The following is a 27,953-nucleotide window of genomic DNA, read 5'->3' on the forward strand; positions in this document are numbered from 1 at the left end:
CTAAAGGTCAAAAACAAAACATTAAATTGAATTTATTTCATAAAGTCCATAAAACAAAAACAAATTCTTGCTTACGTTTTCTTCTTCTTCTTGTTATCGCCAATAGCTATAAAAAAGTGCTCAGTAAAAAAAACGTAGATACTTATTTTTGTATCTTTTCTAAATTAACCTCAAAATTAAACAAAAAATTTACAAAATTTGTTATATCGATAAAGTTTACCAGTTTTACTCTCAAATACCCTTATGACTACCATGTTTACAAAAAATAGACAATCATAGTCATTTAAAAAAACTATCCAATGATTTTAGTCTCTTTTTCGATGCTTGGTCTGATGAGACTTAAATCCATCCGCCTCGACAATATTTTTGTAATTTGTATCTTTTTTAAAAGAAATTTTCATAAAATCAAATCTTCAGTACAATTTCCGGGATGTCTTAGGTATAGAAAAAAATCATATTGTTTATCTACGATTGATTAGAGATCCAAAATTTGTTTTTGAAAAATTTGCGTTCGATTTATTTTAAGGTTACCTAATTTAAATCCTTTCTCTTTTATATAAAAAATTTCGTTGTTTTAGAAAAAGTCAAAAATAAAAAAAATACACAAATATGACCTGTTCAGAAAAAGGTGCAATGAATTTTTTAAAAACCAAAATTGTAGGGTTTCGAATTTGCATTTGATTGATTCAGAAATTACTCGAAATGTCATGTATAAGTATAATTCTTTTTTTTTAAGTTGGAATTTTAGAAAACATAACATCGCATATAGAAACTTTATCGCTAAGAAAACCCATTAACAAATGTAGGTTGATAACAAAAAACAAAAAAAAAACGGTTTAAATTCTTTTTTGTTTATTTTGTTCTCTTTTCATTCAATTACTGAAAGTTAACTTGGCTTATTCGATAGATTCTGTAAAGGGGCATTCCATGAATAGTGGTAATTTTGTATTTAAAGAAAAAAAAAGTAATAAATGGGATTTGTTACAATGTAAAACTTTTTTTAAGGCAGGCAACTAGTTCTCAAGACATAATTAGTGTTTGCGATCCTAACTCCCGAATAGATGCTCAGCTGGCCTAGGAAGTACGATTTAGAATTATTTTCAAATATCTACAACTTTAACGGCACTTAAAATCATTGCAAACACCAAAAACAATTAAAAATTTCATGTACATGCGTTACAATGGAAAGCCTCTTAAAAGGTGTTCTCCTTTTTGATATGCTTTTTACAATTTGAAAACAAATTTTGTCTCGTATTGAAAAGAAAAAAATCAAGACAATATTTATGTTGAGACCGCTAAATAAGTTTCAATCTTTTATTGCTTTAGAAACTTTTCGTCTTATGTTTAACTCAATAGGTTTTCATCGGTTACATGTTTTAAGAAAAAAAAAACACATAGATTCACACTTATGTTAGATTAATTGCATCACATTTTACTTATTATTATAAAATACACTTATGTTAAAACCGCAAATAAAAAAAATAACTTTTTGTATCTTAGATACTTACTACAATGGAATCAGATCTGATGATAGATCTGAGGGATTACTAATAAGATTTATTCTAAATTGTAAATTTTTAATTAAATTCATTGCACAAATCGAGTGGAATACTTTTCGAACTCAATAAAAAAACTAAATCGTAACCGATGTTTCTTTTGTTTCGTTTCCCGCTTAAAATGAATCATTCATCGCCAAAAGCCTACAAAAACCATTTTGTTTCGTGTCTTAGAATCGTGTAACAAGAAAACATTATAACACAGCTGTTTGATTTTTATGACTAAACTCATAGTCATAAATAAATTCTAATTTAAGATGAAGAAGAGAAACATTAAAGACAACAAAAAAGAAATGAACAACACCGGCGGCATGCAGGGTTTTAATATTCTTCAAGGCGTACAAAAAAAACATTATGATTGAATATCGAAAGAAAAGTGCATCGTACGCCACACACCACCAACGAGTGTAGACGAAAATAAACCACAGCACTCGCCTATTTGATTTTACTCACACGATAATTTTTTGGCACAAAATATATTTAATTTAAAGATTAAAATTTCTATATAAAAAATAAGATTTTTTTAAAGATACTCACCAGCTCATGGGAGAATTGCCTTGACTCGTAAAGGGATCATCATTGGCATCATAGAAATCATCTTCACCCTCAGAGCTTGAATATGATGTTTCTGGTACTGCGAGTGTAAGAATTTTATTGTTTACTGAAAAATATTAAGACAAAGTTTTTTACAAATGGAATGAAAAATGTTGTTTTCGTTTACTTTAAAAATATTGATATTCTTAGTCGCAAATGTTTAAGAATTCTTAGTAGCATTTTATACAGCTTCATGAATCGTTCCTAGTTATTGTTTCAAAAAAATGCAAATTTTGTCTCCTGCGAAAAAGTCCAGATTTATGTATGTCTTGCCATGAATGATTTATTCGTTTCTATTGAAGTCGTTCGGTTTTTTTCAGAAAATGTAATGCCTCTTGCGTTATGGATTTAGAGTTTAAGTCACAAGGTTCTAATTTTCCAGGAACTGTAGCGTAAAAGTTACGGCTTTCAAATCCCAACACATTTTGAATTGTTCAAATTGTCGGTTCAACTTCATTTTTATCTAACCAAAACATTCCCTACCAAATGTTTAAAACTACATAACAAAAACCTATATCACAATATCACAGAAGATAACTAAAAAAGATCATTAAAACAATTTGCAAATGAACCTATTGGCTATTGGACTTCCCGAAGCATTTTTTTATAACATTTGCATTATATAGAGATAGATTATAAAAAGTATTTCCCGAGGTTCAATCGGAAGCAACTACTGATTTTTAATGTCACTGCTCTTGAATAGTTATTATTTGCATTTTTTTTTTACATTCTTACCCATTTTTGCTTTTAGTATTAATATCAAAGTTTTTTTTTTTCAATAAAATGGTTAGTTGATAATATTATCTACCTTGAGCCCAAAATAATCAATCTTGTAAATTTAAAACTTTAATTCTAAATAAACAAACTTTTCGTTGGTATCGAGTACCAGTGCTGTTGAATCGCTAGCTAGACCGTGTATTAGGCTGGCTAAGTACTAATTTGAATAAAACCCCCGTTAGGAAAACTTTTGTTTGTATCTTACAATTACTAAATTAGAGCTACCGACTACTCTGTTCTGATACTAAATTTTTTCTGAGAGTGAGTTTCAAAGCACTTTTCATTTTTTTTTATACCAGTCTTAATTTCAAAAACTACAATTAAGAACATAATATTCTATTCTGAGTTGTCATTTCGTCACGTGAGTTCTTATTTGTCCTATAAACCAAAAACTTAACTTTTCAGGAGAGCGTTTTTAAACTTCAAAGTGGTGGTTTGCTTATTTTTTTGAGCCTAATCACAGTAATTTGTATGTTTTTTGAAAGATTAGATATTTTCCCAACCATATACATAAAGCAATCTGCATGTTAGGGTTTTTCAATATTGATTTAATTGAGTTTAAAAAAAAAGTAGTAAAATGGACATAGGACACCTGTCCATACAGTTACGAAAGCATGAAAAACAAAAGCTAAAAATTTTTCCTCCAGTGGCATTTGTATTGGATATAGGACACAAAAACAGAAAAAGTAGGAAACCAAATATTTTTATTGAAATCGAAACTCAATAAATTTTGTATTTGAGTTTAAAAAAGTAAACGAAAATATTATACAAGAGTTTTAGTTTAGAAACAACTCAATTAATATGTCTTAAACATAACCTGATTTCCTTTTGTGCAATTTATACTTTAAATTTCAAGAAAAATGTATATTTCTTTTAAAAACTGAACACAATTTGCGGTGTATTTGGTTCACGCTGAAACGGGACGATATGGATGATGTTCTTCTTTTTTTCATTAGAGATGGTTACCTTAGCATTAAGCAACGATAATTTTGGCAATGCAAAGACTTAAAAATTTGAGTATTTTGCCTCTTCCTAGGCGGAGCTATTATAGGGACGTAAGTCATTTTGTGTGAAAAATATAATATCATTGGATATAGGACATTTAAGCACAAATTTCGCATAATTATAAAGCCAGTATTTGTCCTACTGCATACAAAAACGTATATAGGACAAATAAGCATAAATTTCATCGAAAAAATTTGGTCTATAGGACAAAATCATTTTTTTTATCTCGAAAACTAAAAGAGATAGGACGATTCTGATTGCAGCAATCGAAAGAGCGTGGTCGAAAATATAAGATGGCATCTATAACTCATTTTCGGCAAAAATGGTCTATACTGCCCATAATTTCGTAAAGGCCCTAACTACACTTTTCTTACTTCTGAGTTATAGAGGGAAACACTAAATCTAATATCGCAATTTGCATATAAAAATGAAAAAAATCAAAAGTACATTTTAAATTTTCTGACTTATTTGAAGACCTAGGCTAAAAAAAATAAATGAGAATAAATTAGAGACAATACCCTAACTCCAAATATGCAAAAAAATCAAAATCGAAAATTTTGTAGTTAGGGCCTTTACGAGATTATGGGCAGTATAGGACAAATAAGAACTCACGTGACGATTTGTAAAACTGCATTTCGATAAATAATAACATTGTGACTAAACTGATATGATTTCCAATAACAACTCAAAACAAGAAGTTATAGCTTTGCTTTTTGAAAATGCTATCTGGACTGCAGCTAAAACATATATTACAAATTAAAATAATAATTTTATATTTAATAATAATAATAATTTTATATTTATTTTAATATAGAATGATAACGAAAATAGGAGGACAACAGATGATAATCTGGATTCACCAAATTAGAATGTTAAGCAAAGGACATTCTTTCACACCATTCTCCTACTACTGTTTTAAATATTTGCCCTTGTCAATTTTTGTAAGGTTTCAAAATATATTAAAAAAAACGTTGAATTCAAATCGACAACAAAACAAAGCAAAATGAGTATCTACTGAGTATTAAAAAAAGTCAACAACTTCTTGGAAGACTTCAAAATTTATTTGATAGTGAGTCTGAGCTTTAAACGACCCGTTAACTGACTATCGAGATAAGATTCTTCTACCAGAATACGATTAACAAAGCTAATATTGGAAACTAATAATTTGATGAAACTAGACAATACTCTTTTTGAAGAAACCACTCTGTAAATGTTTTTGTACTAAAAATTGACAGATTAACTGGTACTAGCTGCTGTTGAGGAGCTCAAAACTTGCTACACACGGAACAACAACGAACGACATTTTATAGGTTATTGATATGATAAGAGGCTAGTGCTTATGTTAAAAAATCAGTTGATATTTATTAAACGACTTGTTTGAATTCAATGCCGGTATCAAAACTTAAACAAAAAAAAAACATTTGAATATGTTATTACAAACAATTTTAAATGCAAAATAGATCATTAGTCTCGGTTTATCAGTCGAACCGATAACAAATATCATAATTCATTAATTATCCCATGTCAACTTATCATTTTTTCAATGATCGATAATAATTTGACTATGTTTTGTTACTTTTATCCTGATAAGATAATAAAAACAACTACTATTTTTTCAATGCCAAATTAACTAAACAGAAGAACAAAATATTTTGGGTTTTATATTTCATTCATCATTTTCAACTAATCCCCTTGGAAAGCTCAAAATATTGTTAGGAAAATAGAAAAATTAATATTTTGGTTTAAACCAAATTATCTACACTTGAGGGACTTCTTTCAAAAATACCCAAAATACCGAAAAACTAATCCCAAATTATCTCCCCTAAACAAAGCTCATTCTAATAGCCGTTCTAGTCTTTAAAATTGATAAAATAGACGAAACAACTTCCATAACAAACAAAAAAAAAAAAAAACACACCCACACAAACACCACACTGAAAAACTTACCATCTGCAATTGAGGACCGAGTCTTCAGGCGATTCGCTTCATTGCATTCAGAGCCAAATTCGATGCCAGATTGAATAGCAGAAACACCGACCGGTGGTAGAATTCCTGTGAGAATAATTAAATTGGATTAGCAACGCACAGTTACATATACTTTATACACAGATCCAATACAAAACATACACACTTGTATGCATTTTGTGTATGGTTCCGACTTACCATCCTCGTAGTCGTCATCGTTGATACTTTCTGTCTTTGTACTGTTATTGCTGCTGGTCACAGGACCATTGTAGATGCCGTTAATTGGGTGTGCCATATTTTTGGCAATTTGCAAGGTGACTATTGAGTGTTTGATATGGTCGAGCATTTCCTGGAAAGTTTAAAATTGAAATATAAGTGCATTCATTCTACGTTAAGATAACAATTATGCTGAGGGGTGTGTTTGTACGTTGGAAAATATTGGACAATTGGTGGGTATTAAATGTTGAGGTTGGAAACTGACGATTGAACCTTTTGGCATTCTTTATAATTAACTTTGTTACGGTCCTGAGGGAAAATATGGAATTGCTTTAAAGTTACTTAAGTCGTTTAGTTGGAAGTGGACAATTCCGAAAGAGAGAAAGAGCTTTTGGAATATTACAATGTCAGTGGAACCCTTTTTACAATTAAGAAAAATACAAAATTGTAGTGTTAATAGCACCAAATTTAAATATGTACTCTATAATTGAAATTTTGAATGGCAAGCTATATGAATCTAGCCAGTGAATAGTCAAAATTAGTTAGGTTATTTCAGTTTTGGATAACAGCAGATTTTTTTTATTAGTCAGATATTAAAATTATTGGACGGAAAAAAAGTTACACATACGCCATGGTGCATTTATGAGCTAAAACTCTTAAGATACCATAAATGATGTTTTATAGCTTAGTATAAGATATAAAAAAAACTATACGCCGAATATCAGAATCCGAAGCAGAATGCTAATGAGAGAAAGGGGAGAACTCGGAGATGTAAAAAACTATGTTTTTAAAAATTTAGCCAAGCGCTTTTACAAAAACCCTCAGTTCTCGTACTGCTCGATTTTTTAAAAAAGAACAAGCGTTTTCGTAAGAGCGCAGTTTGCTTCATATAAACTAAAAAACTAAAGAATTTGTCGCACGTTTTTTTTCGTTTTGCAGAATCATTGTTTTTCTGGGAAAAACCATGACATGTGTAAATAACTAGTGTCCGACCGAAGCTTCGGCTTCGGCCGGATTAGGCCAAAAAAAAACAACATTCGGCTAAACCTTCGGCTTCGGCCATTTTACGCCATAGTAGGCATCGTACTAGGCGCCGGGAAAAATTTCAATTTTTGAAATTTTTGAATGCCGAGGAAAAAATTGCAATCTTTTCTTCGGTAGGTATTCAAAAATTTCAAAACACATGTATGTCATCACATCATAAATAAATAAATAAAAATAATATTTTTATCCATTTGGTAAGGAGAATTCTTGACTTTTTTCAACGTTAGGCTTCGGCTTCGGCCGAAGATTTTCTTTCAGCCTAATAATTCGGCTTAGGCTTCTGCTGAAAATCGACCTTCGGCCGGACACTATAAATAACCAACATAATCTCTGCCTAAAAGCCTTTAGAAGTGTTGCCACTAAATGCCTAGGTTTTTGCAAGGCAACCAAAAAAAAAAATCTCTCCTTTCATGAATGTGCCCGTGTGGACGCTTGTAGCCACAATTGAGGCAAGTAAGTCAATACTGCAGACAAGCACTATGTTTTGAAAGCAGCCAGTGAGCTCTTTGTAAAAAAAGGAAAGAGGAAAAATAGGAACCTTGAAATTCAAGCAAAAGAGTCTATTGAAGATGAAACAATCTTCTCAAGGATATCATTTCAGAGATAAATATTGTAGATAAGAATAAAGACGTCGACCTGTCCAGAAAGCTGAAAATACAACGACTTAGATGGTAGGTTTTCTTATCCAACCCCGATGTACAATCTTAGGTGGCATTTTAGGTGGCACGTTATATTGGCACGCGCAACTGGAGAAAGCTTGATCTTATCATTTGACAATCCGCTGCTAGCCATATTTATCTATTAAACTTGAACGTCATTCCACCGCCCCATGAGTGGATTAATTATTAATTCGCTTAGGAAAGGAGCTTTACAAACCACAGAGTTAGAAATATTATAAGCATGGCCATGCTGTTGGTTGTACATTACTTGGGATGCTCTTTTACTATGCAAAATTAAAACGGTGTAACAATCAGAAAAACACTGAATTATCGCGGTCGTGCTGTATGGAACAGCATTGAGAAAAGAGAGGTGAGAAGATTCAACGAGTAAATCTGCGAATTATACAGCGGCTCGACCTGGAGAAAAGCTGAAAATAGAGCGACTGAAATGGCTAGATAGCAGACATCAATACATCTGCCTTCGAAATTTATAACTTAATTGTGCAAAAGCCTATATTATTTGACCAGCTTAAGTGAAGAACGATTTCAACCAACTTGGTATGGATACCTATTAAACGACTGAGTAGGAAAGATTCTTGATTGAGACTAAAATTCACCCAGATATTTTTTCCTCACTGAAACTTTGGATACAAGATAAAATTTTTTTGCTAATCAGTTTTTGACAGGTGCAGTTAAAACATATTATGAAGAATCTCTATCAGATTAATGAGTGCTTGAAAATCTCAGAAATCTGAACCGAGCCCTAGTTGTTTCGAACTTCATTTAATTTAATGACGACTTAAAAATCGTAAAAGATTCCGTTAAAATAAATCTTAAATGATTTCAGAATAAAAATACATCAAATTATTATTCAAATCAACTTACTATGTATTAACTTAAATCCTACTTTCATCAATGAATCAAAATCATCTCAAGAAGTACACAACACAAAGGAATAAAGGAACTGCGTATCAACTACAAGTACCATCTCTATTAACCTTGTGTAATATAAAGATATCAGATAAGTTATCTTTCATTTCCTATGAAATTCATCTCTCATCTTGAGGCATACAAAAATAAGTGCTCTTCAGTGGATGGATATATAAGTTAAATTGATTGGAAATCATAAAAATATTTCTATAGTATTGAATGACAAGGTGGGCAGCCGGAAACTTTTCAGTATCCCCAGCTAAATGTTATTTTTAAAAAAGTCTCTTGCCAATACACAAAAAAATGAAAATTGAATGAAGACGAGTTCGTTCGTTCATTCGTTCGTGCAATCTTAACCAGTTGATTTATTATTTATTAAAAGGTTGGCATTGCACTTTCAGATTGCAAAGTACATATTTGGTTTGAATGACCTACATTAAGCAGCAGCTTAAGCTTAGGGATGAATTTTTATCTTATTTCCATTTGGAATATATTTTTTCAAATGGGTGCACAATATTTAAACATGATAATGATAAATGTTCTAAATCTTTTTTATTTTTTTTTACGACTGCAGTAACTGAGAGAAATTTTCAAGGACAAGGATACAAGGTGGACAGTAATAGTTGCCACCCAGCACACAGATGTCAACCACAGAGAGTTGAACATGAACTCTATTTTGGCGTATATATTTCGAGAATCTAACAAGATTGCGTAATTTGACACACAAACTTTCTACAAAATAATCAATTTATAGATTTAGTTCAAGGACACCACCGCAACATCGCATAGTGGTGCAAGTTTAAAGGAGATATAAATCAATTTCAAACTATCTCAACACACACAAAACACCACCTGTTGACGAGTAGAGATAGTTTAAGATAGATAGAAAGGTGAGAATAAAAAGAATATCCTTTTTTTCTCAGGTGCAGTCAATATATCCTCCATTGCACTTAAAAAAAAAAATGATTGCTTACATTAGCGTTATCCTGTAGCAGCTTGCACTTTGTCTTTTCTTCTAAATCAGGTATTTCTGCGATACGTTTTTCAATTTTCTGCAAAAATAGAAGAAAATATTTTCATAAATCTTATTTTTAAATTAAAATAACAACAACAACTCACGTTTATCTGCTCAATCATTAGCTGTAAGTAGGCATCTGCTTCACTTATACGGCGGTCTAGTATTTCCAAATGATTAGCTCGTTTGCTTAGATCCTTGTTAGTGTAGCCACCCAAGTAGAAATTGCTTTGAGTGTCCCACATGCGATTACGATTCGCATGACGTCGTATTGTATCCTCGAGACGCCTTACCCACTTTTCACGTTCGTCACTGTGCTGTGCCTGTGATGAAATAAAATATAAAAATTTTTTATAATAATAGTTTGTGCACCAATTCTCTATGTGGCTGGTTTGGAATGTTGTATACGAGTGTATGAAGGTATGATTGTGTGTTAATATATTATTTTTTTTTTGTTTTTTTTTTTTTAAGAAGGTCGAAAACTAGGACGCCAGCAAAAAACAACAACGAAACTAGCGCGGGAATTGTATACATCTGTACAAGGTGTTTCAAGACCAATGATCTCAACGGATTTAAGCTTTCGGGTTCGTTAGAAATATTCACTCACACTTAGGTCCAATTTATTCACACTCCATTAAATTTAAAGTCGCCATTAAAAAAGGGAAATTTTAAAATTTGTATGCGATTTGACAGATTTATAATTTTTAATGGAGACTTTAAATATAATGGAGAGTGAATAAATTGGACCTTAGCCAGTTAAGGTTTCCTGATATTTCAAAGAAACTCCTATAAAAGTTGGTTTGAAATCGAACTTGAAATTCGTTTTGCTCAGTTTTTGATAAGCAGAAGTGAGAAATTTAACAATTCAGCCGGAAATGTTGTTCAGGTTTCTGAGATTGTTCAGGATACCGAGATCTCTGAATCGCCACTAAAAAGACATTGCATTTTTAAACAAGCTTGTGAACAATCCTGAGATTGTTTGGAATTTGCAATTTTTTTTGGCATTTTTTTATATCTTGCGCACCAATTGAATAAGAGATTAAGGTCGTGAGTCAGACTGAGTTGAAATTTTTTTGAAAACTTTAAAATCATCTGCAAACATGAAGAATAGTAAATAACGGTCAGATCATTGACTGTTAGAACAAAAAAAGGTCCAAGGTGACTTCCTTGAGGAATTCCAGATGTGTCAAAGATTATTTTGGATAGGCAGCAACGAAACCGAACTCTGTGGATGCGGTTCCCCAACAAATTCAGCTTGGTGGAAATCGAAGAGCTTCAAGTTTAAGACGAATGATTTTGTGGTATATTTTTTCAAAGGCTTTGGCAAAGTCAATATAAATTATATGTCAACTTCATTTGGCCTTGAAGGAAGCCATGTTCGACGGGTGAGAATAAAGACTCACCATAACTCTTGTAACCTAAACTGTTTTAGAATATTTTAAGCCAATTACAAGGTGGGGTTTATTTTGGTTCAGCGATCAGTGCAGATGTGGAGACATCATGCAAGACTGCTTGCCACAATCCTATCTTGGTCATTTACCTCTGACGACTTTTTACTTGCCAAAAGAATAATGGGTTTGGTAGCAGATTGATTGAATTGAGAACTGTTGAAAGTTCCCCTTAAATTCTTAGCAAACGTTATCTTGGCGTTCTTTAGAAAGTTTGTGGGTTCACTCAATCGGAATTTTGAGTGTAGAATTATTTGGACAGTCTCTGAAACTATTCGCCAGTTTTAAGCACCTGTGTTTCGTCAGCTAACGGAATGCTGGGCTAGGGCTATATGTCCAAATGTAACCTTGTTATGAAGACTTGCATTGGCTTATGTTATCCACTACTGAGAGCTAGTCGAAGTGTCGGTCTTTTTTCAACAGAATTGAGTCTTCAACGTGTTCGCCCACTAGAGACTAGAATATGACATAATATTCTACATTGTAAAGTGCTAGTTTGGATTTCTGTCGGTTGATTGTAAGCAGCGGAACATCCGGAGTTGATGTTTTTATGCTTCGTTTGGGTTTTTATTTTTCAGGCTCTCGCAAAGAACTTTGTCTTGTCGCCAAACTGGAGTTATTAGCAAGGCGAAAAATTCAAAACATGGATGTTTCAATACAAAATATTCAAAAAAAAAAAATTAAAGTGCGTGTGTAGGACAAGCTGTGTTTGTGCTGTTTATTAAAGTATTTTTTAAAATTTTTATTTTTGAATGTGCATGTAGGTACTTTATTACTTTTTGAAACACCCTATTAAGATACTCTGGCCTCTTTTATTGGCAAAACTTTTGGAGCCAACACGACGCAGTGAGCTTTAAATACTAAAACTGAAATACCAAAAATGACAATTAGAGAGAGTATATGATGGTAGAATGGTGGTTGTGTAGTAGCACATTCGTATAGTTGTTGTATAGAGAATAAAAGGACACGACATTTTGTGCCGGGGAGCTAGTTATATTTGGCTTAGGTTTGTCTTGGTGCGCTTGGTAGGTACTATTGGGGTACTTGAGAGACGGAAAGGACATACCTTGAATTAGTAGAGTCTCTTTGATTTTCTTTTGAATTTTGTGAATACCGAGTTTACTGTGTGTGTGGTGGGGGAATTTATATTTTTGTGGGATGAAAAGGTAAATATTATGTGGTAAGGGTTTTTATATTTATTTTTTCTTTCTTTTCGTGACAGTTGCCAAAACAGTTTTTGAAAAAGTTTCTATGGGCAAGGAGGAGGAAGAAAAAAAAAAGGATTTAAGACAGGTTGTGTGCATAAATCACATTGCCGGTTTAAGGTTAAAAATAGAAAGAAGCAGATATTTGGCAATAGGTTGGCAGTCAATTTGGAAATAAATAAAAGTATACCTACAGAATGGAGCACAGGAGGAAGACTGCATAACAAATATTTAAAATACATTAAATGAAAGTGAAAGTGGAGTTTATTTAGCTTTATTTCTGAATTGAGAATATGAAATAAGAAAATGTTTGTATTTCTGGTTCTAGACACAACAATCAACTGGGAAAAAAGGTTTAGTTTGCGTTTTTTTTTCTCGAGAGTTAACCAAATATTAGGAGAACACATAAGAAATTGGTCTTTTACAATGCATACAAAGCCATTCTATTAAGGTATTATCACCTCCACGTGCTGCCATTGGAAAAAGGGTTACGAAAACGAAAGTTTGCTTCATCGGATCTAGGAACTTTGACAAATGAGTAACTTTATTAGATATGGGGGATGAATAGGCCGGGTGGAAGTTGAATAATTTTTTATAAAAAATGTAATATCGTATGGGAAGAGATTTATATTGGGATGCAGATTTGCGGATTAAAGGAAAGTAAAGCATTAAAAGTTTTGAGGTGCTGATAAATTAGACTACTTGAGTGTCATTACTACATGTGCCACAACGAAAGAAAGTTCTCTCCAAGGAATATCCTACGAGTTGGTTGCCAAAACGAATGAATAATGGCTATGGAACAACGTTTAACATACTCCTGCAAAATTTTACTGTTAAGTTTGGAAAGGTAGACCTCATTGCTGTGACAATGAATCGGAAACAGATCCTGCACAAGAAGGAACTCGTCGATGAAGAGCCCAATAGCGGAAGGTGCACTGATGTTTTATCAAAACTTTGATCAACATTTCACCTGACAGTAGAAGCGAGTTTTTTCAACGTTAGACACGATTTGCAATCAACTTAGTTAATAGCAGTATCGTCTATAGTGGATGTCACTTGGTTGTAATCTTGTTGTTTTGGCTTGCTCAGACAGCTTGATGTCTTAGAGCTCTGGGATTGGGCCCCAGCTGGCAGTTGCAAAGAAAAGAAAATGTTCAAGTGTCTCTTTCTCCTGTGGAACCTTACAACCTCGACGTTGTATGGTATACCTTTTTTAGTTGCTATCGGCCAATGCCCTGTATTTATAGCTTTAACCCTGCCTTCAGTAGAAATAGATTTGGTAATAGTTCCTTATATCTGTTTTTGTACTTAAGCTAAGGGGCCAAAATAATACCCAAATATCTGATTTTAAAGTACAGAGTACTCCATGAAGTAGCTGGTACCATCGAAAAACAAAAATATTAAAGAATTTAACCGCTGTGTCGCTAGTGTTTTAAGTACAAAAGAGGTCAGGCTAATTAGTACTCAAATCTTTTGGGGTTTCATGACTTTGCCTACCCACCTATGGTATAAAGATGACTTTAACACGTCGCTGAGTGCGTTGACCAGTGGACAAAAATAAAAAAATCAAGTCCATTATATGAAGCTTAATATGAAGGGCTTATATTCGATAATAATAAAACACAGCTTTTCATTGTTTAAATTCAAGATTCAAAAAGATAAGTGGTGTTTTCATGATGTTTTGATTTTTCAAGCTTAGGTTCAAATTGAAGTTTATCATTTTTTTTTTAAGTAAAACAAATGTTCTTGACTTTTTTGTTGTTAATTTTATCAAAATGAATATCTTTAGATCAAGTGCATATGTCAGTTTGTTTTTGTAAAGTGAAATTAGTTTCTAAAAAACTCAATCTAACAAAGTCTGTCATTTGTGACTCAAAAACTAAATTTATATCAGACTGTAGCAGAATCTTGTACGTCGCTTGTTTCCTTTATATTTCTATTTTTTAATACTTGCTCATCTTCAAAATATTTACATTTTTGTAGACTAATTTTCAGTATACTAAAGAGGATTTAAAAAAAAAATGGGCTTAAATTGTAAAATTGTCAAAGATGAAGGTGCTTTAGGAGTTTGTTTTAAGTAAAACAAAAAACTGTGGATGCAAAAGTGCCTTTCCAAATCTTTTGTTCCAAATTTTTGGGGAATTTAATTGCACTTTTGTCATTTTTTCGACAATATTCTCACGTCGATTTTTTAATTTTTTTTTTTTTATGATCTTACTTATGGCGTTTTCGATTGGCATTCCGGAAGCGTCCGGAATCATTCTGAAAGCGTTTTATTCGCACAAAACTGATAGTTTTGTGTGAATAAAACTTTTTCAGAATGATTCCGGACGCTTCCGGACTGCCAATCGAAAACGCCATTAATATTATATCATATTTTTTTTCTATTTTTTATTTTTTTTTTTTGGAATGAAGCATTATCAAGCATTATCAAAAACAGTCTTAAGATTGGATTTCGATGTTATTTAAATATTTATTATTTTTTGTGAAATTTATCATTACATAGGTACTTGATTAACAATCACGACTGTGGATCACTGATCCGAAACAATGTTTTTAAACACATTTTCGTCAAATTAAAGTCTAAGGATGGATTGTTCAAGTTAAAAAGTTTGCTCATTAATACCCTAGTTTGTTCTATGAATGTCGATATGTAAAGGTTCAAATCTTCGTAGGAGGCGAGATCCACCCGGATAATTTATACCAAAATTTGAAAACTTTAGAACATTACTTTTCTGTATTTTTTTCAACTTCAGACTAAACGTGTGAATTTTTATTTTACAAAAGTTAATTACTGGACCATTTTATGAAGTTTGTGGATATAGTTTTTAATATGATTTCGACATAAAAATCAACTGGAAATAAAAAAAAAACAACACTTATTTAATATAAACTTTATCATTGTTCATCGTCTTTGAAAATTATTCTGGTACAGAAAATTACATTAAACATTCTAACTCTGTGTAACTGAGTGACAACAAAATGAATATTCATTTGAATTGCAAACTGTATCTGCATTTTGTGCAGATGTTTTCTTTTTCTGTAATTGTTGTGTAAGAGAAATAAAAAGGGAAAAAGGGATACAAAATGCAAATTTTAAATTGAATAATTGTTTTGTCTGGGACTGACACACTCACTTTGGAGATTTATTCATATATAACTCTTAAGGTTTTTGTAGGAGAATAAAAAGGATAAAGTGCACTTGTGCATTGGTTTAAAAGACATATATCAATAAGTCAATAGGTGGTAGAATAAGGGTTCGATAAAATATTTAAAAGGACGTATAAGAGCCTTCTTGAAGTTTGAATTCAAGTTATTTATACAAATTAGTAGCCAATATTCACGTAGATATGTTTAATTAAAATTACACTCTCTTAAGGTTTTCGCAGAAGAAGTAAATGTTCATAAATTAAATTCTTCAATATTCAGACTTAATGTTATGACTGCTGTAAGAATAAGTACCTTGACGTAAAAAACTGTTCTTAATTACTTGTTAACACTTTTATTTAAACTTTGGTGCAACCAATAGTTAATTAACAATTAAAATAATCACAGAGTACGGATAACGATAAGTTTCTCACTCATAAGTATTTAAATTATAACTTTTTTTAAATGCAAAAACTATTCGATGTGAACTATTCACAGAACTGAAAACGAATAATATTGTTTTTATTTTTTGTCTTGCCACCAAAACGACAATAATGTTGGGGGTGTTATACTTGAAAGTATATTCTAAAGCATTTTTATGGCTTTTTTTTGTCTTGAAGAGGAATAAAGTGATGGACGTGTTCATTGCTAGTAGAAAACAACAGAAACAACAAATAAAACAGTCGAAACATTTTGGTTATATTCTTAGCCTCGTATTAACTTCCTGTCCATATACATTCGTCATGATAATGAACAATGACAATTAATTAAAGGCTATTGGCTTGTTTGAATCAGTTTTGCATTTGCAGTATGCAAAAACATAAATATGAGTCTGGCTATGGAAATGAAAGTGCCTTCTAAAATTAAAAAAAAAAAAATGATTTGAGTGACTTTTAAATTAGTTAGGGAGATCTAATAACACAAAACTTGATTTCCTTTGGAATACTCTAATAAGACCACTCCAAAACATTATGATCCTTTTTATAAAGGTGGCTCTAAAACAATGGTTTAAACAGAAAATGTTTAAAATTCATGATATACTCCAGTCAAAGCGTCATTTGGATCGTAGAGAGCTAATTTTTTTTTAAATTGTAGATAATTTAAAGGACTACAACAGTAATTTATTTTTTTAGCCAATACTTGCACCGTTAACAAAATAATAAGGCAAGATTTTGCTAAACAAAAAAACGTCTTTGACTTAATATTACTTATTTTTTATTTGTTTCAACAAAAATAATGTGCACTTAATCGATAGAAAATGTTGTAACGAACAATTAATAGCTTTATTTTTTGTCGTAGGACACTCTGAAGCCGAGTTATTCCCAAAAAACGATATTTTTGGGTGTTTTTGCACCGGTTTTTCATGCGTTCATTTATCAATTGCTCGGCCATCTTTGGTGATAAAGAGCTGATTTTTTCTGTAAAATGCAGGACATGAATAGGGCTACAAAATAGATTAGAAAAATGTCAATCATGAAATAAGCTTTTTTCGAAGTAATGACAAAAATGTGTTTTTTAACAACAAGAATTTGACTTTAAATGGCTGCCATTTTGTATTTACTCACTCAAATACAATGAAATTACATACAACGATAGAAAATATTATAAGGAAGAGAATGTATGTTTATTTTTTGGTCTACGACAATCTGGAGCAAAGATATTAGCTTAGTAGTAAAATATCCCAAAAAATGCATTTTTGTGAATAACTCCGCTAATAAGAATGATCAGGTGGTGAGAAATTGGGTTTAAGCCTTTTAAATATACCCCTATCGATCCATGAAATAAAAACTGACAGTGCCTGCGCAAGGTGAGGCCCTTTTTTCCGACGCTTTGACTGGAGTAATAGGACTTTCATTTAAAACAATTTTCGGTTGAAGTACCTACATATTTATAAAATTCTAAAAAAAAAAACTTACTCGGAAAAAGTTTTTTCCCGCCTCCGTTTTCATAAATTTTGCATACGGTAAATAATAAAATTGGTAAACTATAAATTTTTGAAATTATGTTCATTGTTTTAGGCCATAATGTGAATCGTTAGAAAAACTTGGCGAACTTAGTTATGATCCTTTAATAAGCTATTTAGCGTTTTTAAAATTATATTTTCACATCGTTTTCTTTCTTTTGATTACAGACTGTTGTAGTTTTCTAAAGAATACCATGATAAGAGTGTTTCCCAAATCGTTCGACTTGAGTTGAACGTCATAATAGGACCTTTACTATTTTTGTTACAAATAATGGATAGCTAAGTGAACCAATTAACTTTTTACTTGCTATTGGTTTCGTGGAAAAAGTTTTTTTGTAGAGATTTTTAATTGAAAACAACGATGGTGGAGAAATTCAAAAAAGTGGTTTTTGTCATGCCATTCGCGTAAACGTTTAGGATTTTCGAGTTTGGTAAGACGATTTTTATTTCGAAAATTGATTTTTTTTTTTGTAATATTTCGCTTAGGACGAATAGGTACCTCCTTAAGCTATTTTGACAAAGCTACACGCAATGTGGCATTACAATAAAAATGCATTATTATAACTTTCGCAAAAAATCATACAACGTAACAATAGCGTTACCGTTTCTTGGCATACATTTTGGTTTTTTTAACTTAACAAATTTTTTTTTAACCTTGTAGTCAGATTTGTTATTATTCGAAGAGGCGACTGTCGAATAATAATTTAGCTTATAAGGTTAGAGGTTAAAATCAGTTACAAATGAATAATAAGTTGATATTGAAAATGAAAAAAAGGGTTGCCACTTTTAAAATGGGAACTTTTATTTGGTGACTCAATTCTAAGGGAATCGTGTGGTTTTAAAAAATAAATAAAAACTCGAGATACCAACCGTGCGAAAAAAGTGGGTCTCGTAATTATGTCGTTTCTCTTACTCGAGTTGTGTAGTCCAAACTACTGAAATGATTTGCGTCAAACTTGGTAAATAAGAGTTTTGGATGAGAGGGGAAATTGAGATATATTTTTTTAAGAAAATTAACGTTAACTTTTTACAAAAAAATTAACGCAATATGTGAATTAAATGGAGAACACAGTTTTAGTCGTAATTTTGTTTATGGCTCATGAAGTGCCTACATAGGATAGGGATATGCAAATTTGAATTGCCAAATTTGGATTAATCGGAAATCAAAATCTTTAGGAGGGAGTGAAATGTTCTTTGTTATGTGCTTTATTTAATACTTAGGTGAGACTAATTACAAAGACCCTGATTACAATTGTCAACTATCAATTGATAGTTGTTAAAAAATTAATTTCGATCTCTTATTATCTAATAGGTATGCAAAAAAATTTAATACAGAATGATGCGTAAACCGTTATTATTTAAAATGTAATTGAAAAAATTCCATTAAAAAAATGACCAGTTTTTCCCCAAATTAGTTTTTAAAACATCAAATTTCAGCATTTATCAACTATCAATTGATAGTTGACAATCGTAATAGGAGTAAAAATTTATTTTGACTGAATACCTTATAGATAACGTCAGTGATACAAAGTAACTCGAAATCCAAGGTTACTTTGTGTCTTTCTTTGGAGGTTTATAGGCAAAAAACAGTTGTGATTAAAATAGAAAGAAGGTTTTTTGAATAGCTAATTCTTTGAGAATGTGCATGTTGCACAAAGTCATACCAATTTCCTAAATTAGAAGCAAAATCAAATAATAGATTCTTGCTATTAAAGATATGGCATGGAATTTTTTTGTGTTGCTGGTGTCCTTTAATAATATTTTTATTTAAATTTAATGTTAAGTGTTTGAAAATTGCTTTAAATTCGTCTTAATTTGAATCTTAAAATAACCTTTATTCGGAAGCTGATAATAAACAATATTCAGAATTTTAAAACATTTTTTACAAAAAATTCATCATTCATTAAGTGGTATTAATAAATTTAAATATAAATGTTGTTTAAATTACAAAGTAAAGGCACTCAAGGATAGTCTGTTTCGTGTTTCTTAAATTTCTTTTTAAGTTAATTATTTTATTTCCACTTACCTGAAAATGAAATGTTTTATGGTCCACAGTAATTGTAAAAGTATTATCTTCCTGATCATCGATTCCAATCACAGCATCCTTTAATCTGACACAGCCACGTCTTACACCTTTCATCATTTTTTCTTTTGACTAAAAATAAAAATTCAAATATACAAATTAATGACACGTTTTTTCCTTAAAATAAAAAAAAAAAAAAAAAAAACAAAACAAATTAATGAAACGCAAGAAATAACAATAATTAAAAAAAAAAAAAACAACTACAGAATGTACGTCGAAGAAAAGCTATTGTTTTTTTCTTTTTTAGTTCTTGCGTACTTTAATCGATTTAATGCAAGTCGAACAATAATTTAATTCTAAACTATTATTTTTTTTTTTAATTATTAACCTTATATGCAAGACTAGGATTGATTTTCGAATTTTGATTAACATTATTTACATTAAAAAAGTTTGCGTTTTACTTTACAATTGTCTGTCGTGTGGATAGGTTTGGTCTTTTTTAAAGCCACTTGGATTGGATATACTGGGGACAGAGTTTGTGGTGCATATTTAGAGCTTTTCCATGGAACTTAAAAGAAAGGCGCATAGTTTTTAGTTTTTTTTTTAATAATTGTAACTTTTCTTTTTTTTGTAAAGTCGACCCCTTATTAAAAGGGGCAGTTTTTATCTGTGATTTTGTTTGTTTTATAAACTAAGTGCTTTTCAAAATGGTATTTGAAGAAATTGCTGATATCTTTTCGGAAACGAGTGGTTAGTGTGATTAATCTAGTGAAAAAATATATAAATATTGCTAAAAATAGATAAAAACTCATTTTTATGTAGATGTTAAACTGGAAGACCGTTTCGGAATAAGAAATCCAATCTTTTTATGTACAATTTTACCCATATACTTGCTGGTGGTTTTAAAAATCGGACCCAGGTAAGATGTCATCTGGTAAAGGATTTAGTAAAAACGGAAATGAATATTAACCCTAAGTCTTCTTTTTTTAATAAAAAAAAAAGTTGGTGAATTGAAATTTCATATCAAGACTACTAAAGTTCATTATTCATTAGATGCGTACCTATAGTTTTTTGGTATGGTTGTGCGGGTATTGTATTAATTCTTGGTCACTTAAATATAAATTATTCTGTTTTTGTTATTTCCCATAAGGAAATGAATAAACATTGCGATTGCGTTTTTTATTGTTTCTATTTTGGTGCATTTGGTTTCCATTTGAACTTAAAACAAAGTTTTGTTTGAACTTAAAACAAAGTTTTAAGTTCATTATGTGTAAACTAATTTAAATTGAATTTTTGAATTCACTTAACATTGACAAAATGTACGCATATAGTATAGATTCAATTGACCAAATGAACTTTGTTGTCATAAATTTGTAGTTAACATTCAATAAAAATAAGAATTTAGCCATTTGAATATCTGTGCTTGTACGTTAGGAATTATGAACTTGTAAAGGTTAAATTCCTCAAAATTTGAACTTAATAAAGCACTTCAAATGGCCCGGTTTAAAGTTTATTCGATTGTGATTTGCAGAATTTTGAAAAAAAAAATATCCATTTTTGGATATCAAAAAAAAAAGTTGAGGTTAATGCACTTGAGAAAGAGAAGTGTTGGCACCGTATTTCAATTATTGAATTTATTAAGTTGACAGACTTTTTTTTCCAGGATTTGATAATCTTGATATCAGTGATGTGATTTACAAGAAAGTGAATAGGAAGAAAAAGAAGTCATTGTTTATGTGAAGAATGCAACAAGAACTTTGGCTCTTAGGTTTTAAATATTTTCGAACGTCAAATTGCCAGAGTTGCAAGGATGATGGTGTACAATTTACTCCTCAAATTCAATTACAGCAAATGTGCTCTCAATGATTGTATGAAGATGGACAAAATCGAGTTGTATACTAAAATTAGAGGTTTGAAGTTACTCTGGTGTATTAATTTCTTATTTCCTTGATTTAAATACAATAAATTTGTTTTTGTGAAAAAAAAACCTGCACTTTAATTTAGGCTATAAGAACAATAGTAGCGTAAGCCATAAAATTCAGTGTTGAGCTACAGAAACAGGGTTTTTTAAAACAACACTTTTTGAGCTCCATCTAGTTTTGAGTGTAGCTAGCTGCATACATCTATTTTTGTATTAAAATAGATATATTAAGAGACCAATTTTTATAAAAAACGCATTTTTGAAAAAAAGTGGTTTACGCCACTATTGTTCTCACAGCCTCAATTAATAACACAGGTCGACAAAAATCAAAATATTTTTTGTGCTTGGGTTTAATTTGCACTTTTTGGGTTCATGGTAAACCAAAACAATAGATAATCACCCTTTCCCCTCCTAAGATTTGCTTTTGTAGTGTTGGAAGCAAAAATTCAATTTTCATACCCTGTGAGCCTAACTCCAGTTTTATGAGCTATAGTGCAAGAACCGTGCATTGTACAAAAAAAAACTGTGAAGGTATAAAATGTAGATAATTTAAAGTTCTACATTTTTGCTAAAGCAAAATCATTAAATCATTAGAAAAAAGTTATGATGAATAAAAGGCTTTTTTGGTCTGAAAACCCCCGTTTTGTTGAGTTAAAACTGTAATATTTTTTTTATCTAACTTCAACTTTGGAAACTTTTATACTTTTTTGAAAACTGCAATGCCGGGACATATTTTAAAAATAATAAACCAGAGTCACACTATACAAATACTGTTCGTCTTGTTATTTTGAAATAAAAGTAAGAAATTGAGTTTTTATAAAACTTGGAACTGTTAATTAATTTGAAGATAAATGGCGTATGAAATAAAAAATATTTTTATTAATTAATTGTTTCTTATTGTTAGGCAATGTTTAAGTGAAAGAATGGTAAAAAAAAAAAAATGAATTATGGGCAGAGGAACCAAAATACACGGAGAAAACATAACGCCAGGGATAACTTTACTTCTAGTATATTTAATCAGAATAAAGTTGAATATACCAGAAATAAAGTTAAATATACCAGAAGCATAGTCATCCCTGCCTTATTTTTTCTCTGTGTACTGTTGCAAAGTAGGGATTTTTTGAAATTTCACAAGAACTGCATATTTAATCGAAAACCTCAAGGATTTGGAATGAACAAGTTACCAATTTCTGAAAGATCTAAAGTTGGCCTATCAGCACATTTCGTTTGGTCCATTACTTATTAGACACCCTGCATATGCAACAAAATAATAAAAATACTATGCAAACAAATTAATTTAATTTTTCAATAAATAAAGAATTTCAATATAAACTAGTTTGGCTACTGTTTGGATACAGTTATTTTGTAAGCTATTATTTTTGTATAATAAAAATACCATCGGAGTGAATTACTTTTACCATAAATATTGAAAATAGAAGGTATTATATATTGCCTCAAGCTCCCATCTGACAAAAATTCGAATAAAACGAAAATTTCGATTTAATTTTTCTTTTTTCTTCTTAAATTTCCTGATTTTTTTTATTTTTTCTGAATATGAATATGAAAACAGCATTAAAATGAAGAAAACAAAACAAAAATCAGCCAAATCGGTTAAGACGTTTTCCAGTTTTTGCCAAACCACCATGAGCCATATTTTTCTTCCATCTTCTGATCCGTTTATTGACGGTTGAAAAACAAATAATTATAGTTGAAGTCTGATAAACAAAACTTATGTAAAAATTGAAAAAAAAATCTCATACAAAAACGAATTTTATGCGTTTTTTTTTGGCCCACTTTTGAAAGCGGCTATTTTTGGATACTACTTGGACTACTTTTCCCTCGAAAATATTCTGGCAACACTGTATCTACATAGATTTTAAAAAAGTTTTATTTCTTCAATATAAAATCTTGAACATTACCTGATTTACTACAGGTTTTTTTAGTGATAAATAATTTTTTTGTATAAACCAATCTAAAAAAAAAATTAATTCAAAAAAACTAAAATCCGACTACTATAAAATACGCTTAAAAAGTATGAAGCAAGAAATTTTTTTCATTGCGGGTAGCAATAAATCAAAAACAATCCTCAAAATCAGTTCACCTTTTTAAAACTTCTGATTTAACAATCATTTTAATTTTTTTAAGTCCGGTTAAAAAAAAAACTAATATAATTTTTCTAAAATTTGTATCGGCAGCTGCGTGTTGTTTAAAAAAAAAAAAACATGTAAACTCCTTCTGCGGATACAGATATCAATGCCAATGCCAAAACAATCACAATGTACATTAATCTTCTTCTCCATTATCGACGATAGTCATGATCTCGGATGGGGTCACAACTCTCCCACTTTACTGCTTCACACTACGGCTCCGCATGTGGGGAGCCACAGATGTATGGCATCTGTGGTTGATTTACCCGAGACAAACCCGCACTGGTCATCAGACAGCCGTATTATTTTTCGCAGTCGGCCGTCCAAAATCCGCTCAACGATCTTCATGGTGTGTGACATCAGCTTAATCGATCGGTAGTTATCACAGTTTCGTGTGTCCCCCTTTCCTTTGTAGATTGGGAGAAGGAAACTTTCCCTCCACTGATTTGGCATTTGGTCACCACTTATAAGTTTGGAGATGAGAATCGTGAGCCATTTACACCCAATGTCTCCCATCCTCTTCCAGAACTCAGAGGGTATTTCGTCTGGACCAATAGCTTTTCCTTTCTTGGAGTTTTTCACCGCCACGCTAACTTCTTCGACTGTAAGGTCGGGTACTTCGTCTAAATTAGGTTCGGCTGTTGGAAAGTATATCCTGGGAAATTGCTCATTTAGGAGTTCATCACAATACTGTCGCCACCTGTGGAGAATTTTGTCGTCATTCACAAGTAGTAGGCCTTGAGCATCGTTAATGAACTTTGGTGAACGTATTTCCTGAGCATTCCTTCTCCTTTGAGCGGCAATTTTGAAGATGGCTGCACCCTTGTTCATCTTGGCATGTCGCAGTACCTGGAGAGCCTGGTTTGCATCAGCAGCTGGATCAGATATTTCCCCAAGCTCGCGATACATGCTTTCCGTACTCTCTGCTTTATGCTGGGCGCATTTCTTCTTGGCTTCCACACCTTTCCTTCCATCACCAGTTTAAGAGACATCAATCGGTCACTGGACTTCGAAATGGCCAAAACGCTTCCGAGAAGTTTTTCCGCAAGGATGACACCGATTCCGTTTCTACCTTGCTCTGTTCCGTAGTAGAACATCTTGTATTGTTTTGTCTTGACGTCTAAGAAACGGGCTCTGTTTCCAGTGTTTCGCCACTTGGTTTCTTGGACGCACAAGATGTCCACTCGCCTCCTCTTCATCATCTCTTCTAATTCACAGCTTCGGCCGTTCATACTGCCCACGTTCCAACTCGCGACTCTTAATTTTCTTCTCACCTCGTGCATTACTTTGCTAGCCCCCGGAATCCGTATAGCTCTGACCCGATTATTACTAATCGGTCCAGGATCAGTATTGTGCGAAGCATCTGTACTGCCTGGCGGGGTAGTGCTGCTCGTATTAGCAAGATTGTCCATAATGCTCGAAATTTTCCAAAAATTTCGCGAAACGTTATCGCATTTTTTGTCGACACTGGCATGCTCCTATTTGTGTAATTTGATCGTCTTTTACTACGCCGGTGATCTCCAGTCGCCTAACCCAAGGAATTGCATGCACGCTTAATGGAAAGCTCTTAGATGTTGGAGTGTGTCGCTAGGCTCACCTTGATGTTATTTTGCCTAGATGTGATTTGTACCTTATAGACCTGTGCTCTGAATATGTCGGAGTAGCTCATATAAGGGGGTTCACCAAGTAGTTCGGCCTAACTGGAACTGCTGACGCTACCGTTGATTCTATAAATGAATTCTTCCGCTACCGTCAATTGTTGGGAGTGCCTTGGTGGGAACACTCCTTCGTTTGCTTATATTGCTTTTTGCCGAGATTCCACGGTGGATGGACATCAATTAGTTCTAAATAGCGAAAAATTCTATAATTTTGTTTCAACTGTCCAGTTTCGCGGTACAATCCGGAAAACCCCATATAAAATTAGAAAATTAACTAAAAAAAATCAAAGGAAATAACGTTTTACATGAAAATTTCACTTTGATTCAGTATTTCCAACGGGATGACGGCTATCCAACTTCATGTCCCAAATAATGACTAATCTACTGTACTTGCATCATTAATTACATGACGGTCAAACTTATTGGCTTTTCCGATCATACTTGGTAATTAATTTAACTTAAGTTATGAAAACAAGTAGTTTCTTCAGTTTCTTAAGCGAACTGAAAGAATCCTTCAAGTAACTAGCTCAGGATTTAATCAGATGTTAGACGTCTTCATTAGAAAAATCTCAACTTGAGTGACGCCAATGAATTACTTATTGAGGATTGACTGTTTAATAGGGGATACAAACACTTTTTTTCAATTTTTAGAAAATCGAAAAATTGTGTTTTTTCATCGATTTTCAGTTTTAACCGGTTTTCAGAGCCGATTTGTGGGATCAGTTTGCTGTTTTCATTAAACTTGGGCTGGGTAAATTATTAGAATATGGAGAACAGAACTGCTGACTTAGTTTGAAAAAAGTTAAAAGTGATTTTTTCCCCTTTTGTAAATTCACCACTCAAATAAAATTATTGTAAAATTTCGCAGACCGAAAATTTTCGACAAAATCTTTTCAAATCTAAATAAAATTGCAAATCTAACTACAAATGCTATTTGTTATAAAAAAAAATATTTATTTTTATTGCTATTTACAAAAATATTGATTGTTTTTCTTTTTTTTTTCTTTTAGTTTAATGAAATCAAGACCTGCCTATCAATTAAAAACTTACATAATTTGTTATAATATTTTTCAAGTCGTTGCCTGTGTTTGGTTAGTAGGCAAAGTAAGTTTTTTTCTTCTATATGAAGAATCAATAAGTAAAATAAAAACAATTTTTTCCAGATTTGCTCATCACAACCACCAGCTTTAAGATTTTGGAAATGTGTTGTCGGTGAACCTGGTACTCTACATCGAAAACAATTCGATCATCTCAGTATCTTAACATTTTGGCTGAAAGTAACAGAGCTTAGTGAAACTGTTGTTTTTGTTTTAAGAAAAAAACAAAGACAAGTTTCATTTTTGCATGTCTTCCATCATTGTTCAACGGTGACTTTAGTATACCAGTCAAAGTTTTATCCAGGTATGTTAAGTTATTAAAATATAAGTTTTGAAAACCAATAAATTTATTTTATTTTTCCATTTCAGCGAGTTCGGCGCTCTATCCCATCTTCCTAAACTCCAACGTTCATATTGTAATGTATCTTTATTACTTAATGGCTGCTGTCCTTCCAACAAAAATTGTTGCCAAATTGACACCGCTTAAGAAAGCTATAACAACAATACAAATGGTACAATTTTTCTTAATCTTACTACAAGTTGTTGTTGTCCTAATACTCGGCTGCTATATCCCACCGTTAATTTTAGCAATGCACGTTGGCATTATTTGTGCATTCTTTTATATGTTTTATGATTTTTATCAGAAAAATTATAAAAATAAAAAACAAAAATTAGCTTCAAGTATGAAGAAAAAAGTTGAATCAAATTGAAACAAAAAAGAACAGATAAAACTGCGATTTAAAATAAATTGAATACGTTATTTTATATTCAATTTGTATGTACAGAAAAAAAGAGAAATAAAAGAGAAAAAAAAAAACAAAAAATATTTTATGTTTAGTCATTCTTACTCATCATTCATATTTATTGCTCATCAAAATCTACTAACGTAAATCATATTACGTAATTGTTGACATCTGCACTTAAAATTTGGCCAAGTTTGTCTAAAAAGTCTAAATTTTTTGTTTAAAATTACCTCATCGTCAAATCTGTCTCGAAAAACTTAAATACTATTTTTTACACCAGCCAAAAAATTGCATGGGAACATAGTCGACCATTTTATTGGATAGACTATCAACTCTTCAAAAATAAAAAATTAACTTCATCAATATGCAGACTTGATTATTAAAGAAATAAACATTAATTGACAGTTCGATGCGGAGGGAAGTCCATACATATTTTCATATTAACAGTGTATCTGCATTTTATTTTTGGTCTTCGACATTTCGTCGAGACTAAATAATGTACTACCAACCCACCTCGTTCGGTTCCATCATATCGTCTATAAAATGCTTCCCTTATATTGAAGACTGACTATACTCTGTGAGAGTGACCTACTTAAATTAATTTAATTGAGCAAAATTTTATCTGGGGAAAAATTGTCAGCCAGCAGAATCTTCTTCATGCACGTAGGCTATACGTAAATACATTTTAATTAAATTTCCCAGTTAACTTTTGATCTTACGTCATTTTTTTACATTATTTTTGTTGTACCTACGACAAGTAGATACGCTCTGGTGCTTTGGGTGTTCAATGTGCTTAGTTCATCTGTTTATATCGATAGTTTTGTAAAAAAAAAACATTAT

At 31.6% G+C, this 27,953-nt stretch overlaps 2 protein-coding genes across 3 annotated transcripts in view; one reads left to right on the top strand and one right to left on the bottom strand.

The window, feature by feature from the left end:
• Positions 1 to 27,953, bottom strand: part of LOC129921031 (oxysterol-binding protein-related protein 9) — a 68,966-nt gene that overhangs the window by 29,578 nt on the left and 11,435 nt on the right. The window contains exons 2-7 of one of the 2 annotated variants that reach the window (XM_056002771.1): positions 19,551 to 19,679; positions 9,866 to 10,084; positions 9,721 to 9,798; positions 6,096 to 6,246; positions 5,880 to 5,984; positions 2,094 to 2,190 (exon numbers count right to left, since the gene is read on the bottom strand). In XM_056002771.1, coding sequence (XP_055858746.1) covers positions 2,094 to 2,190; positions 5,880 to 5,984; positions 6,096 to 6,246; positions 9,721 to 9,798; positions 9,866 to 10,084; positions 19,551 to 19,679 — 779 coding nt within the window. Of the gene's footprint in view, positions 1 to 2,093; positions 2,218 to 5,879; positions 5,985 to 6,095; positions 6,247 to 9,720; positions 9,799 to 9,865; positions 10,085 to 19,550; positions 19,680 to 27,953 lie in introns of both variants that reach the window. The other variant, XM_056002688.1, reaches the window with a different exon arrangement.
• LOC129906019 (elongation of very long chain fatty acids protein 7-like) lies at positions 19,999 to 27,188 on the top strand. Its single transcript, XM_055981674.1, has 5 exons — positions 19,999 to 20,297; positions 20,370 to 20,466; positions 26,284 to 26,377; positions 26,437 to 26,674; positions 26,740 to 27,188. Exons 1-5 carry the CDS (start codon positions 20,255 to 20,257, stop codon positions 27,078 to 27,080), a joined length of 813 nt encoding a protein of 270 aa, XP_055837649.1. The 5' UTR covers positions 19,999 to 20,254; the 3' UTR covers positions 27,081 to 27,188.

Source organism: Episyrphus balteatus, chromosome 1 (genome assembly GCF_945859705.1).
Source record: "Episyrphus balteatus chromosome 1, idEpiBalt1.1, whole genome shotgun sequence".
Classification (NCBI taxonomy): Eukaryota; Metazoa; Arthropoda; class Insecta; order Diptera; family Syrphidae; genus Episyrphus; species Episyrphus balteatus.

Bases quoted from the DNA above. Each gene is read 5' to 3' on its own strand.
- LOC129906019 (XM_055981674.1), top strand. From the start codon at position 20,255: ATGGTATTTGAAGAAATTGCTGATATCTTTTCGGAAACGAGTG. The intron at 20,467-26,283 runs GTAAGATGTCAT...TTTTTCTTTTAG, and splicing joins GTTTTAAAAATCGGACCCAG to TTTAATGAAATCAAGACCTG. The intron at 26,675-26,739 runs GTATGTTAAGTT...TTTCCATTTCAG, and splicing joins CCAGTCAAAGTTTTATCCAG to CGAGTTCGGCGCTCTATCCC.